This window comes from Mizuhopecten yessoensis, unplaced genomic scaffold (genome assembly GCF_002113885.1).
Source record: "Mizuhopecten yessoensis strain PY_sf001 unplaced genomic scaffold, ASM211388v2 scaffold9615, whole genome shotgun sequence".
NCBI classification, from domain to species: Eukaryota; Metazoa; Mollusca; class Bivalvia; order Pectinida; family Pectinidae; genus Mizuhopecten; species Mizuhopecten yessoensis.
In genome coordinates this window covers 1,265,251-1,278,113 of record NW_018408136.1, presented here as the reverse complement: position 1 = coordinate 1,278,113, position 12,863 = coordinate 1,265,251, and the positions used below count along the sequence as shown (strand labels likewise).

The 12,863-nt window shown below is 36.7% G+C and overlaps 2 protein-coding genes across 2 annotated transcripts; one reads left to right on the top strand and one right to left on the bottom strand.

Moving 5' to 3' along the window:
- Positions 1 to 2,376: 2,376 nt before the first annotated feature.
- On the bottom strand, positions 2,377 to 4,677 carry LOC110458491 (flocculation protein FLO11-like). Its single transcript, XM_021510210.1, has one exon. The coding sequence runs from the start codon at positions 4,675 to 4,677 to the stop codon at positions 2,377 to 2,379; it is 2,301 nt and encodes a 766-aa protein (XP_021365885.1).
- Positions 4,678 to 5,429: 752 nt separating this feature from the next.
- On the top strand, positions 5,430 to 10,335 carry LOC110458453 (MAM and LDL-receptor class A domain-containing protein 1-like). Its single transcript, XM_021510153.1, has 4 exons — positions 5,430 to 5,613; positions 8,011 to 8,238; positions 9,025 to 9,162; positions 9,437 to 10,335. Exons 1-4 carry the CDS (start codon positions 5,544 to 5,546, stop codon positions 9,673 to 9,675), a joined length of 675 nt encoding a protein of 224 aa, XP_021365828.1. The 5' UTR covers positions 5,430 to 5,543; the 3' UTR covers positions 9,676 to 10,335.
- Positions 10,336 to 12,863: the final 2,528 nt, after the last annotated feature.

The following is a 12,863-nucleotide window of genomic DNA, read 5'->3' as shown; positions in this document are numbered from 1 at the left end:
CTAAATACTACATATTAACAGTGTTACTACCCTTATTACTAAATAATAGCAGTATAACTTCCTTTATTATTAAATACTGGCAGTTTTACTTCCCTAATTACTAAATACTATCAGTTTTACATCCCTTATTATTAAATACTAGCAGTTTTATTTCCCTCATTACTAAATACTAGCAGTGTTACTTCCCATATTATTAAATACTAGCAGTGTTACTTCCCTTATTTCTAAATACCAGCAGTGTTACTTCCCTTATTTCTAAATACTAGCAGTGTTACTTCCCTTATTATTAAATACTAGCAGTGTTACTTCCCTTATTATTAAATGCTATCAGTGTTACTTCCCTGAATACTAAATACTAGCGGTGTTACTTCCCTAATTACTAAATACTAGCAGTGCTACTTTCCTTATTATTAAAAACTAGCAGTGTTACATCCCTTATTATTAAATGCTAGCAGTGTTACTTCTCTTATTACTAAATACTAGCAGTGTTACTTCCCTAAATACTACATATTAACAGTGTTACTACCCTTATTACTAAATACTAGCAGTACAACTTCCTTTATTATTAAATGCTAGCAGTGTTACTTCTCTTATTACTAAAAACTAGCAATGTTACTTCCCTAAATACTACATATTACACTAACAGTGTTACTACCCGAATTACTAAATACAGCAGTATAACTTCCCTTATTATTAAATACTAGCAGTGTTACTTCCCTTTTTATTAAATACTTGCAGTGTTACATCCCTTATTATTAAATACTGGCAGTTTTACTTCCCTAATTACTAAATACTAGCAGTGTTACTTCCCTAATTACTTAATACTAGCAGTGTTACTTCCCTTAATACTAAATATTAGCATTGTTACTTCCCTTATTATTAAATATTAGCAGTGTTACTTCCCTTATAATTAAATACTTGCAGTGTTTCCTCCCTAATTACTTAATACTAGCATTGTTACTTCCCTTATTATTAAATATTAGCAGTGTTACTTCCCTTATAATTAAATACTTGCAGTGTTACCTCCCTAATTACTTAATACTAGCAGTGTTACTTCCCTTATTATCAAATACTAGCAGTGTTACTTCCCTTATTATTAAATATTAGCAGTGTTACTTCCCTTATTGCTAAATACTAGCAGTGTTATATCCCTTATTACTAAATACTAGCAGTGTTACTTTCCTTATTATTAAATACAAGCAGTGTCACTTCCCTTATTACTAAATATTAGCATTGTTACTTCCCTTATTATTAGATACTAGCAGTGTAACATCCCTTATTATTAAATACTAGCACTGTTACATCCCTTTATCATTAAATACAAGCAGTGTTACTTCTGTTATTATTAAATACTAGCAGTGTTACATCCCTTTATCATTAAATACAAGCAGTGTTACTTCTGTTATTATTAAATACTAGCAGTGTTACTTCCCTTATTACTAAATACTAGCAGTGTTATATCCCTTATTACTAAATACTAGCAGTGTTACTTTCCTTATTATTAAATACAAGCAGTGTCACTTCCCTTATTACTAAATATGAGCATTGTTACTTCCCTTATTATTAAATACTAGCAGTGTAACATCCCTTATTATTAAATACTAGCAGTGTTACATCCCTTAATTATTAAATACTAGCAGTGTTACTTCTATTATTATTAAATACTAGCAGTGTTACTTCCCTTATTACTAATTACTAGCAGTGTTATATCCCTTATTACTAAATACTAGCAGTGTTACATCCCTTATTATTAAATACTAGCAGTGTTACATCCCTATTATTAAATACTAGCAGTGTTACTTCTTTTATTATTAAATACTAGCAGTGTTACATCCCTTATTATTGAATACTAGCAGTGTTACATCTCTTACTATTAAATACTAGCAGTGTTACATCACTTATTATTAAATACTAGCAGTGTTACATCCCTTATTATGAAATACTAGCAGTGTTACATCCGTTATTACTAAATACCAGCAGTTTTACATCCCTTATTATTAAATACTAGCAGTGTTACTTCCCTTATTATTAAATACTAGCAGTGTTACATCCCTTATTATTAAATATTAGTAGTGCTACTTCCCTTATTATTAAATACTAGCAATATAACGTCCCTTATTACTAAATACTAGCAGTGTTGCTTTTTTATTATTAAATACTAGCAGTGTTACTTCCCTTATTATTAAATACTAGCAGTGTTACTTCCCTTATTATTAAATACTAGCAGTGTTACTTCCCTTATTATTAAAGGGACGAACTTGTATATTTATTCACGTATCAGTTCGTCACTTTGTTCAACTAATTATTTCCCAACGAACCTCATATTTTAAACAAGTTCATATTAATCTTGACTTTAAACAATTGTTGAACGCCGTCTCATATCCGATCTAATTGTGTGACTCCTTTACTTGTATTTCTGTCCTGGGCGGTACGGGTTGTACAACCTTTTCTTGTATTTCTGTCCTGGGCGGTACGGGTTGTATAACCTTTACTTGTATTTCTGTCCTGGGGGGTACGGGTTGTACAACCTTTACTTGTAATTCTGTCCTGGGCGGTACGGGTTGTACAGCCTTTACTTGTCTTTCTGTCCTGGGCGGTACGGGTTGTACAACCTTTACTTGTATTTCTGTCCTGGGTGGTACGGGTTGTACAACCTTTAATTGTAATTCTGTCCTGGGCGGTACGGGTTGTACAAACTATACTTGTATTTCTGTCCTGGGCGGTACGGGTTGTACAACCTTTACTTGTATTTCTGTCCTTAGCGGTACGGGTTGTACAAACTATGCTTGTATTTCTGTCCTGGGCGGTACGGGTTGTACAACCTTTACTTGTATTTCTGTCCTGGGCGGTACGAGTTGTACAACCTTTACTTGTATTTCTGTCCTGGGCGGTACGGGTTGTACAACCTTTACTTGTAATTCTGTCCTGGGCGGAACGGGTTGTACAACCTTTACTTGTATTTCTGTCCTGGGCGGTACGGGTTGTACAACCTTTACTTGTATTTCTGTCCTGGGCGGTACGGGTTGTACAACCTTTACTTGTATTTCTGTCCTGGGCGGTACGGGTTGTACAACCTTTACTTGTATTTCTGTCCTGGGCGGTACGGGTTGTACAACCTTTACTTGTATTTCTGTCCTGGGCGGTACGGGTTGTACAACCTTTACTTGTATTTCTGTCCTGGGCGGTACGGGTTGTACAACCTTTACTTGTATTTCTGTCCTGGGCGGTACGGGTTGTACAACCTTTACTTGTATTTCTGTCCTGGGCGGTACGGGTTGTACAACCTTTACTTGTATTTCTGTCCTGGGCGGTACGGGTTGTACAACCTTTACTTGTATTTCTGTCCTGGGCGGTACGGGTTGTACAACCTTTACTTGTATTTCTGTCCTGGGCGGTACGGGTTGTACAACCTTTACTTGTATTTCTGTCCTGGGCGGTACGGGTTGTACAACCTTTACTTGTATTTCTGTCCTGGGCGGTACGGGTTGTACAACCTTTACTTGTATTTCTGTCCTGGGCGGTACGGGTTGTACAACCTTTACTTGTATTTCTGTCCTGGGCGGTACGGGTTGTACAACCTTTACTTGTATTTCTGTCCTGGGCGGTACGGGTTGTACAACCTTTACTTGTATTTCTGTCCTGGGCGGTACGGGTTGTACAACCTTTACTTGTATTTCTGTCCTGGGCGGTACGGGTTGTACAACCTTTACTTGTATTTCTGTCCTGGGCGGTACGGGTTGTACAACCTTTACTTGTATTTCTGTCCTGGGCGGTACGGGTTGTACAACCTTTACTTGTATTTCTGTCCTGGGCGGTACGGGTTGTACAACCTTTACTTGTATTTCTGTCCTGGGCGGTACGGGTTGTACAACCTTTACTTGTATTTCTGTCCTGGGCGGTACGGGTTGTACAACCTTTACTTGTATTTCTGTCCTGGGCGGTACGGGTTGTACAACCTTTACTTGTATTTCTGTCCTGGGCGGTACGGGTTGTACAACCTTTACTTGTATTTCTGTCCTGGGCGGTACGGGTTGTACAACCTTTACTTGTATTTCTGTCCTGGGCGGTACGGGTTGTACAACCTTTACTTGTATTTCTGTCCTGGGCGGTACGGGTTGTACAACCTTTACTTGTATTTCTGTCCTGGGCGGTACGGGTTGTACAACCTTTACTTGTATTTCTGTCCTGGGCGGTACGGGTTGTACAACCTTTACTTGTATTTCTGTCCTGGGCGGTACGGGTTGTACAACCTTTAATTGTATTTCTGTCCTGGGCGGTACGGGTTGTACAACCTTTACTTGTAATTCTGTCCTGGGCAATACGGGTTGTACAAACTACACTTGTATTTCTGTCCTGGGCGGTACGAGTTGTACAACCTTTACTTGTATTTCTGTCATGGGCGGTACGGGTTGTACATCCTTTACTTGTATTTCTGTCCTGGGCGGTACGAGTTTTACAACCTTTACTTGCATTTCTGTCCTGGGCGGTACTGGTTGTACAACCTTTACTTTTATTTCTGTCCTGGGCGGTACGGGTGGTAAAACCTTTACTTGTATTTCTGGCCTGGGCGGTACGGGTTGTACAACCTTTACTTGTATCTCTGTCCTTGGCGGTACGGATTGTACAACCTTTTACTACTCGTTCACTTTTCCATAGCACTTCCCTGGATTCATCCATGGTGAACTCACTTACATTGCTTTGTGAAATACTTGCTATTCATTTCTATAATTATTTATTTTATGTTTTTTGTATGTAATGCATAGCTAGTTGTTATATGTCTATTGCATTATTTGGGGGGAAAAGCGGGTTGTTTGGGAAAGGAATTGGTTGGTTTACTGTAATGTATTTTGTGTTGTAGTATTGTTTTATGGTGAATGTTTATGTTGTGATATGCATGTTTCTGTCTTAATAAAGGGATGACTTGCCTTGAAAATTTGACAATGTCCTTTGTCTGAACTGTTGTTATTACTTCTGCATTTGTTTGTTCGGATCCAGTGCCCTTAACTCACGATACCAATAAACATATACATATATATATTATATTGTAGGATGAATTATTAGCTATAATTAGCCTTCGGTTACAAGCTAGCCGAGGGAATATACTATTACAATAGCATATTGTATATAAGTAGCTTCTGTTTGTTTGTGTATGTTTATCGTATTATTGTTTCCTGGTGCCTGTGTACATTTCCAAGTTACTGTAGTTGATAAAGTGTCGGTTCGCCCTGAACACTCGACAGATGTCTTTGTCTGAACCTGAGGTAGTGTCAACCTGTCCAATTAATGGTTGCAAATGTTTTAGAACACTAACCGTAATAATGTATATGTTTATGATAAATCTATAGTTTAAGTAGATTACTCAACATTGTGAAATATGACTGCACGTGATCGTTGAATAAATCTAAATATAGGAATGTTGGGATAACCCCGGTTGATAGTCCGGTCATGTGTCGTTGATAAGATCCCGTCCATATATACGGATACTAACAAGATAGTGTGGACACACAGACACTACTGTTACGGGGATAGCTGATACCTTTATCATGGAGATCTCAACGCTGCAATGTGTCATCCTCATCATTTCTGTTATACAGGTTTTCTCCCTCCAAACATGTGAGTATTCATTCGTTAAACATGTTTCGCTGTTTCAAATACTAGTTATATATTTAGTCGCACAACATACTGTACACTTCAAATATAGGAAGGGGCACCATGTTAAAACTCGGCGAAAACTACCAATAAAAACTGTAATTCATATTTTGATATCTAGCTTGTTCCGTCGTTCATTTGTATACATATTTTCACTTAGACAAATTACTTTCATGATTCTCATACTGATCTTTACATTTATATGTACATTACGTCCTTACAGTTATATGTACATGTACATTACGTCCTTACAGTTATATGTACATGTACATTACGTCCTTACAGTTATATGTACATTACGTCCTTACATTTATATGTACATTACGTCCTTAAATTTATATGTACATTACGTCCTTACAGTTATATGTACATTACGTCCTTACATTTATATGTACATTACGTCCTTACATTTATATGTACATTACGTCCTTACAGTTATATGTACATTACGTCCTTACATTTATATGTACATTACGTCCTTACAGTTATATGTACATTACGTCCTTACAGTTATATGTACATTACGTCCTTACATTTATATGTACATTACGTCCTTACAGTTATATGTACATTACGTCCTTACAGTTATATGTACATTACGTCCTTACATTTATATGTACATTACGTCCTTACAGTTATATGTACATTACGTCCTTACAGTTATATGTACATTACGTCCTTACATTTATATGTACATTACGTCCTTACAGTTATATGTACATTACGTCCTTACAGTTATATGTACATTACGTCCTTACATTTATATGTACATTACGTCCTTACAGTTATATGTACATTACGTCCTTACAGTTATATGTACATTACGTCCTTACATTTATATGTACATTACGTCCTTACAGTTATATGTACATTACGTCCTTACAGTTATATGTACATTACGTCCTTACATTTATATGTACATTACGTCCTTACAGTTATATGTACATTACGTCCTTACAGTTATATGTACATTACGTCCTTACATTTATATGTACATTACGTCCTTACAGTTATATGTACATTACGTCCTTACAGTTATATGTACATTACGTCCTTACATTTATATGTACATTACGTCCTTACAGTTATATGTACATTACGTCCTTACAGTTATATGTACATTACGTCCTTACAGTTATATGTACATTACGTCCTTACAGTTATATGTACATTACGTCCTTACAGTTATATGTACATTACGTCCTTACAGTTATATGTACATTACGTCCTTACAGTTATATGTACATTACGTCCTTACAGTTATATGTACATTACGTCCTTACAGTTATATGTACATTACGTCCTTACAGTTATATGTACATTACGTCCTTACAGTTATATGTACATTACGTCCTTACAGTTATATGTACATTACGTCCTTACAGTTATATGTACATTACGTCCTTACAGTTATATGTACATTACGTCCTTACAGTTATATGTACATTACGTCCTTACAGTTATATGTACATTACGTCCTTACAGTTATATGTACATTACGTCCTTACAGTTATATGTACATTACGTCCTTACAGTTATATGTACATTACGTCCTTACAGTTATATGTACATTACGTCCTTACAGTTATATGTACATTACGTCCTTACAGTTATATGTACATTACGTCCTTACAGTTATATGTACATTACGTCCTTACAGTTATATGTACATTACGTCCTTACAGTTATATGTACATTACGTCCTTACAGTTATATGTACATTACGTCCTTACAGTTATATGTACATTACGTCCTTACAGTTATATGTACATTACGTCCTTACAGTTATATGTACATTACGTCCTTACAGTTATATGTACATTACGTCCTTACAGTTATATGTACATTACGTCCTTACAGTTATATGTACATTACGTCCTTACAGTTATATGTACATTACGTCCTTACAGTTATATGTACATTACGTCCTTACATTTATATGTACATTACGTCCTTACAGTTATATGTACATTACGTCCTTACAGTTATATGTACATTACGTCCTTACATTTTGTACATGTACATTACCTATTGATTTTCAAATTGTAAATGTTTCTGTTACGTGCATCCCTGATACGTAAACCTAAAGTAACACAGTATTTGCTGCCCTCGTGTTAACGTCCGATACAATATACGTGTACGTTATCACTGTCCAGATTTTGTCAACAGCTATGCAGACGGATTATCTATCATTATCAGGTTTATTAATCAAAGTTCAAAATAAAGTTTTATTTAGGACAAAGCAATGATTAAGAAACTTGTCAGGTCCTGATACTTTCCTTTTATTTTTATTGCCCATGCACTTTATTCATACCGTGGACCTTCCACAAGCAAACACATTCTAACCTATACTGATTATAGTGTACCTGGATGAGGCCTGTGCATCGTCCAAGCTTACCTACGTTGAGACAGCAGCACGCATAAAAGCATCTAGATACTCCACGCTCAACCGGAACCTGAACTGTTCGGTGATAGTCCGGGCCAGGCCCGAGGACCAGCTGGTCGCTGTTGTCAGGAGCATGAACTCAAACTGTAAATACGTCATGGTCACGGCGTACGATGGCGAAAACAGGAACCGTAAAATAGAAGGTACGTTTATTGTATGCAGAACTTGGTACTCCAGGGGTTACGCCCACTTTCGCTCCCTGCACCCCTATAATTTGTCATAGCAAAATTGAATTAAAATTAACTGACTTTGAAGTTGGGTGTCCCTCCTATGTAAGTTCGCCTACCAGTATATACATATGTATTTATGTTTTAATGACAAGCGAATTCTAATAAGCTAGTCACACAAACATTCATTTAATTTAACTCCTTTAAGACTTTTATGAGAAAAAAATCAGAATCACCTATAAACATTTAAATATAAATATGACATGTAATGCCATGATCCGTACATAATGTGGAAACCGAAAAATATATGTTGAGCGAGCCGAAACCGAGGCCGATATAATTTGTTTATCATTTTGTTTCAAGTTCAAATTGCATCATTTTCACTTGACATTGAACGACGTCCATTACTTTTGTGATGAACCAAACAATTATAAAACTGAATAATCTTATTATTGAGAGTTTGCGGATGGCAGGTTTCTGGCCATATCATAGTCAGGCTTCTAATTGAACTGCTCTGCTAATAAGAATAATCATGCTGAATATATGTATCTTTAAATTTTAGATGTGAACCAAACACATTATGAAAATGAGAAATATATATTTATCGAACAACAAGAAATGGTCACGTTTATAGGGTCCGGCTAATGGGATTGCGACAACGTATGAAGTATATATAGTTATATTTAACACGTGAATCCGTGGTTTGTATTCATCCATTTATTTCCCGTACATTTTATTCAGCACCTTGTTTTTTAATACTAGATATGTGTGGATTTTCTGAGTTCAACTTGGCAAAAAGAACATTTACTTCATCTCGAAACGCCTTAGTGTTCAATTTGGTGACGGCATCATCACTAACTACTAGCAAGTACGACATCATCGTGACGTCATACAGCACAGGTACCGTATAATACTTGCTTTAAGTATAAGGAAATGTAAATAAGTCAATTTATATTAACCAGCACCTAGCTCACTATTGAGCGTCTCACTGTTAAAGCACGAAAATTCAATTCATATGTACTATTGACAGAGGATTATATCAGGTAAAGATTGGTGGATCAGCAAATATGTAAGTATCTGTATATATGCACTGTTAGATAGGCGTATTATTTCCCTCTATACATAACGACGTACTATACTTATAATGTGTATTAATTTCCTCTAATTTGCTCAGGTCTTTGTACGTTCGGGATGGAGTGTGATAACGGGCGCTGTATCGACAGCAGTCTCCATTGTAACGGTTACAACAACTGTGGTGACAACAGCGACGAATTTCTGTGTAGCAGTACCGTCGTTGTTGGAGCGGGCATCATCGTGGCGATCGTCTTAGGGGGATTGTTCGTCGTTGTTTGTCTCCCCGTTATTATCGTTGTGATGATATTCCGTCGTCGGCGGGCATACAGCAAGTTTTAACCCATTCACCACTGTGGACCATAATGGACTCATCCAGATCAAAGCATGGTCGAGTTTACTAAATTACACAGGGATGAAAGGGTTAATGGTAATACCACTTGTTGACTTGACACCCTGATACGGACTGTATTTGTGAAAAAATGGTGTGGACAAGCATCCGAACTAGACAAACGATTGTTGTATTGGTATTTCGTATTTGTACACATCAATAACCCGGTTTTGTCGAAGCTATGGACATGTCAAGTGTATGTTTCTGTGAAAATCTTCATTCGTTGACTCTTTATATATTATGTTGATACTGTATACAATCTTGATCGGTAGCTCCTCATGTGGTTTATACAGTCTTTGGCCCCTAATATAACGATTTGATACCGAGTCATAAATACTGGTTTACTACCGAATACAGTCAGCGTTCCATTTGTGCAGTTGTACACGACATAAGCGGTAAAACGTTGAAGTTATGTCACACAGCCCGAGGATTGTCTACAGCACATGGATTATATAGCTGATGTTTTTGTTGCTAAACGGACATTATTATAGTCGAAAGTTAAATACATTTCAATTTATATTACATGTACCATAATTGACATATTGAGGTGCATTTGCTGTACGTATTTATTTCTATATTTTTTTAATAAATGCATGTGTTCAAAACTTCAACGATGGTGTTGTTGAATCACTCTGACATGACATACAGAGGATCGATAGAAGGAAAGACGAGCTATTGCTGACAATTAGTATATGTTAGTATTTGTATCACGTTTTTGTTGTTATAAGGCTTAACAAATGGCTACATACTAACTTTAATCTAATTAACAGCATTAACCAGGCGCGTAGCTACCATGTAAGCCAATAAGCCCGGGCTTGCACATGATTTTGACAAGTATAGGTTTTCTTGACGGTTTTTTTTAAATGAGGAAAACTGTCTTCTGGAGCCTGCCCAATTACAACACAACAGAATTCTAAAAAATCACGGTGCTTTGTATTTTTTATTTTGTCAGATTGCGCATAATACTACCTTCTATAATGGACGTATATAAAACTAAAATTTAATTTTCTTCCATGTCCAAAAAATGTTTATGAAACCAGAAGACGAAACGGTGTCGGAGACTGCAAAGCTGGGCATGACGATGATAGTGGGGGCAACCTCGCTTCTCGAAATGCCCAACAAATAACAGGAGCAAGTATAAGGAACCAGTCACAAAGCACAAACAGAAGACGAAACTGTGTGGGAGACTGAGTAAAGGTGACAATGGGGGTAACCTCGCTTCCCAATTAACTCGGATCAGATTATGAGAAAGACAAACCCAATTGCATGTTCACTAATGCAGAAGTATCAAATGCATTTATCAAGATTAGGTAAAAACCAGACAATGTATGTATGGAGGGTGTACAAAGCAATACCGACGGTTAATATTCAGAATTACACTGGATCCACGTAAATAGGTATATATATATATACCATAAATAGGACTTTTTTCTTGCGGATTTAAACGAGAAAACTGACATCAGGACGTGGGAAATGGCTCCTGAGACGTTCTAGAAAACAAAATGTTCATGGGGGAGACCCCCCAGAGACGTTCTAGAAAACAGAATTTTCATGGGGGAGACCCCCTAGACCCCCCTTACGGGTGGAGGAAGACACCCTCCCGTACCCTCCCCCTGCTCGCGCTACGCGCTTTGGGGGGAGCTGCCTTCGGCAACCCCATGTCGGGCTTTCACATGGTAAAGGGGCTAGCTACGCGCCTGTAAACAGCGTTAAAGGAGTTACTCGCTTAACCTAATGAGTAAATAACTGGAAATACGAAAAGTCACACATCACATGTTAGCTACCTCCAACTCTGTTTTTTTATCAATATTATCTTAGTACTGGTGGAAGGCTTTTCTCCGTCAACAGTGATATCAAAGGACCGTTCGGCAGATAAGTAGAAAAACTACCGTAAAAGTTGTTTTCAAAATATCGAGGACTGGTACATGCTAGGTATGTATATATTGACAGTAAATACTCTCTTTGTACAGTTGTATTATACCAAATCGAGATATTCTTCAGTGATCCCGATTTGGTATAGTTAAACTGTACAAAGCGAGTGGTCAGTATCGATCACTGCTGGCCATGGAACAATGTAGTTCCAACATATATACATATCTCTAAGTGTTCACAACTAAGCTCGGCTAAAAGAGATGACACAACTCAGGCAGTGTTGTTATCTTTGTAAGGTACGTAGACTTTACTCTCTTACAGTGATAACGATAACGCAAGACCAACATAACGTTTATCATAAGGATACTGTCACCAAACACTGAATGTGTCGGCAGGACATATGCTAATTACATAGATTAATAGAAATACTGATTTGAATACCGATACATTTACACGCAGTTCAAGAGATATGTAAATGTACAATAAGACAATGTATTATGAAAAGGCCTTTTGTTTCATTGATGACACCCTCCATATAAACCTAGGTGTATTAGTAATCCAGTTAAATTATCTTAGAGAGAACATTGGTAGTGACAATAAAACCACAAGGAATACTTTTGAGCGTTAGTAAAACGTCGATATTTATGTCACACAATGAGAAATAAATACTAGCTATAGTCGTCCTCAACCGGCAGTTCTGTGGATAAGTCTGTTTAAGGTGTTGGAATTTCCTGGTAAAGGACAAACATCATTTACTCCAGGTTCTTTTTCTATTTTACACACAACTGAAAAGTATACCACTTAGCACAAGACATAACAACTCATGAAATATCCATCTTATCAAAGGACTTATATAATAAATACTGAAATACACTACTTTTCAAAAAACATTACTACTACTGAAATATACTACTTTTCAATGGACATTACAACTTATTACAGGAGGTTACTGAACGATACGTACGGCATCTTTGATAAACAATAAGCAATAATAGCAATGATCTGTCTTGTAACTAGCAGAATGTTCCGTTTCACTTGTGATGGTGTTGTCACGTGATTGGTCATGATGTGGTCACCAACAACAAACGTCGATGGCATATCTTAATCAGCATTGCTCAAAACAGAAGTTAAAACAACTATGTAACACAGGGACTAACAGTATTAACATACTGTTAAAGTACCCCTTCCATCCCTACCACATGAAGTTAAAATCAGTTGGAAATCAAATCCAGGCCTCCTAGCTCATCATCCTGCCCAACTATCCCTT

Excerpts from the sequence above, each read along its gene's own strand:
- LOC110458453 (XM_021510153.1), top strand. The coding sequence starts at position 5,544 with ATGGAGATCTCAACGCTGCAATGTGTCATCCTCATCATTTCTGTTATA. Across the intron at positions 8,239-9,024 it reads CAGGAACCGTAAAATAGAAG|ATATGTGTGGATTTTCTGAG; the intron begins GTACGTTTATTG and ends TTTTAATACTAG. Across the intron at positions 9,163-9,436 it reads CGTGACGTCATACAGCACAG|GTCTTTGTACGTTCGGGATG; the intron begins GTACCGTATAAT and ends TAATTTGCTCAG.
- LOC110458491 (XM_021510210.1), bottom strand. The coding sequence starts at position 4,677 with ATGGATGAATCCAGGGAAGTGCTATGGAAAAGTGAACGAGTAGTAAAA.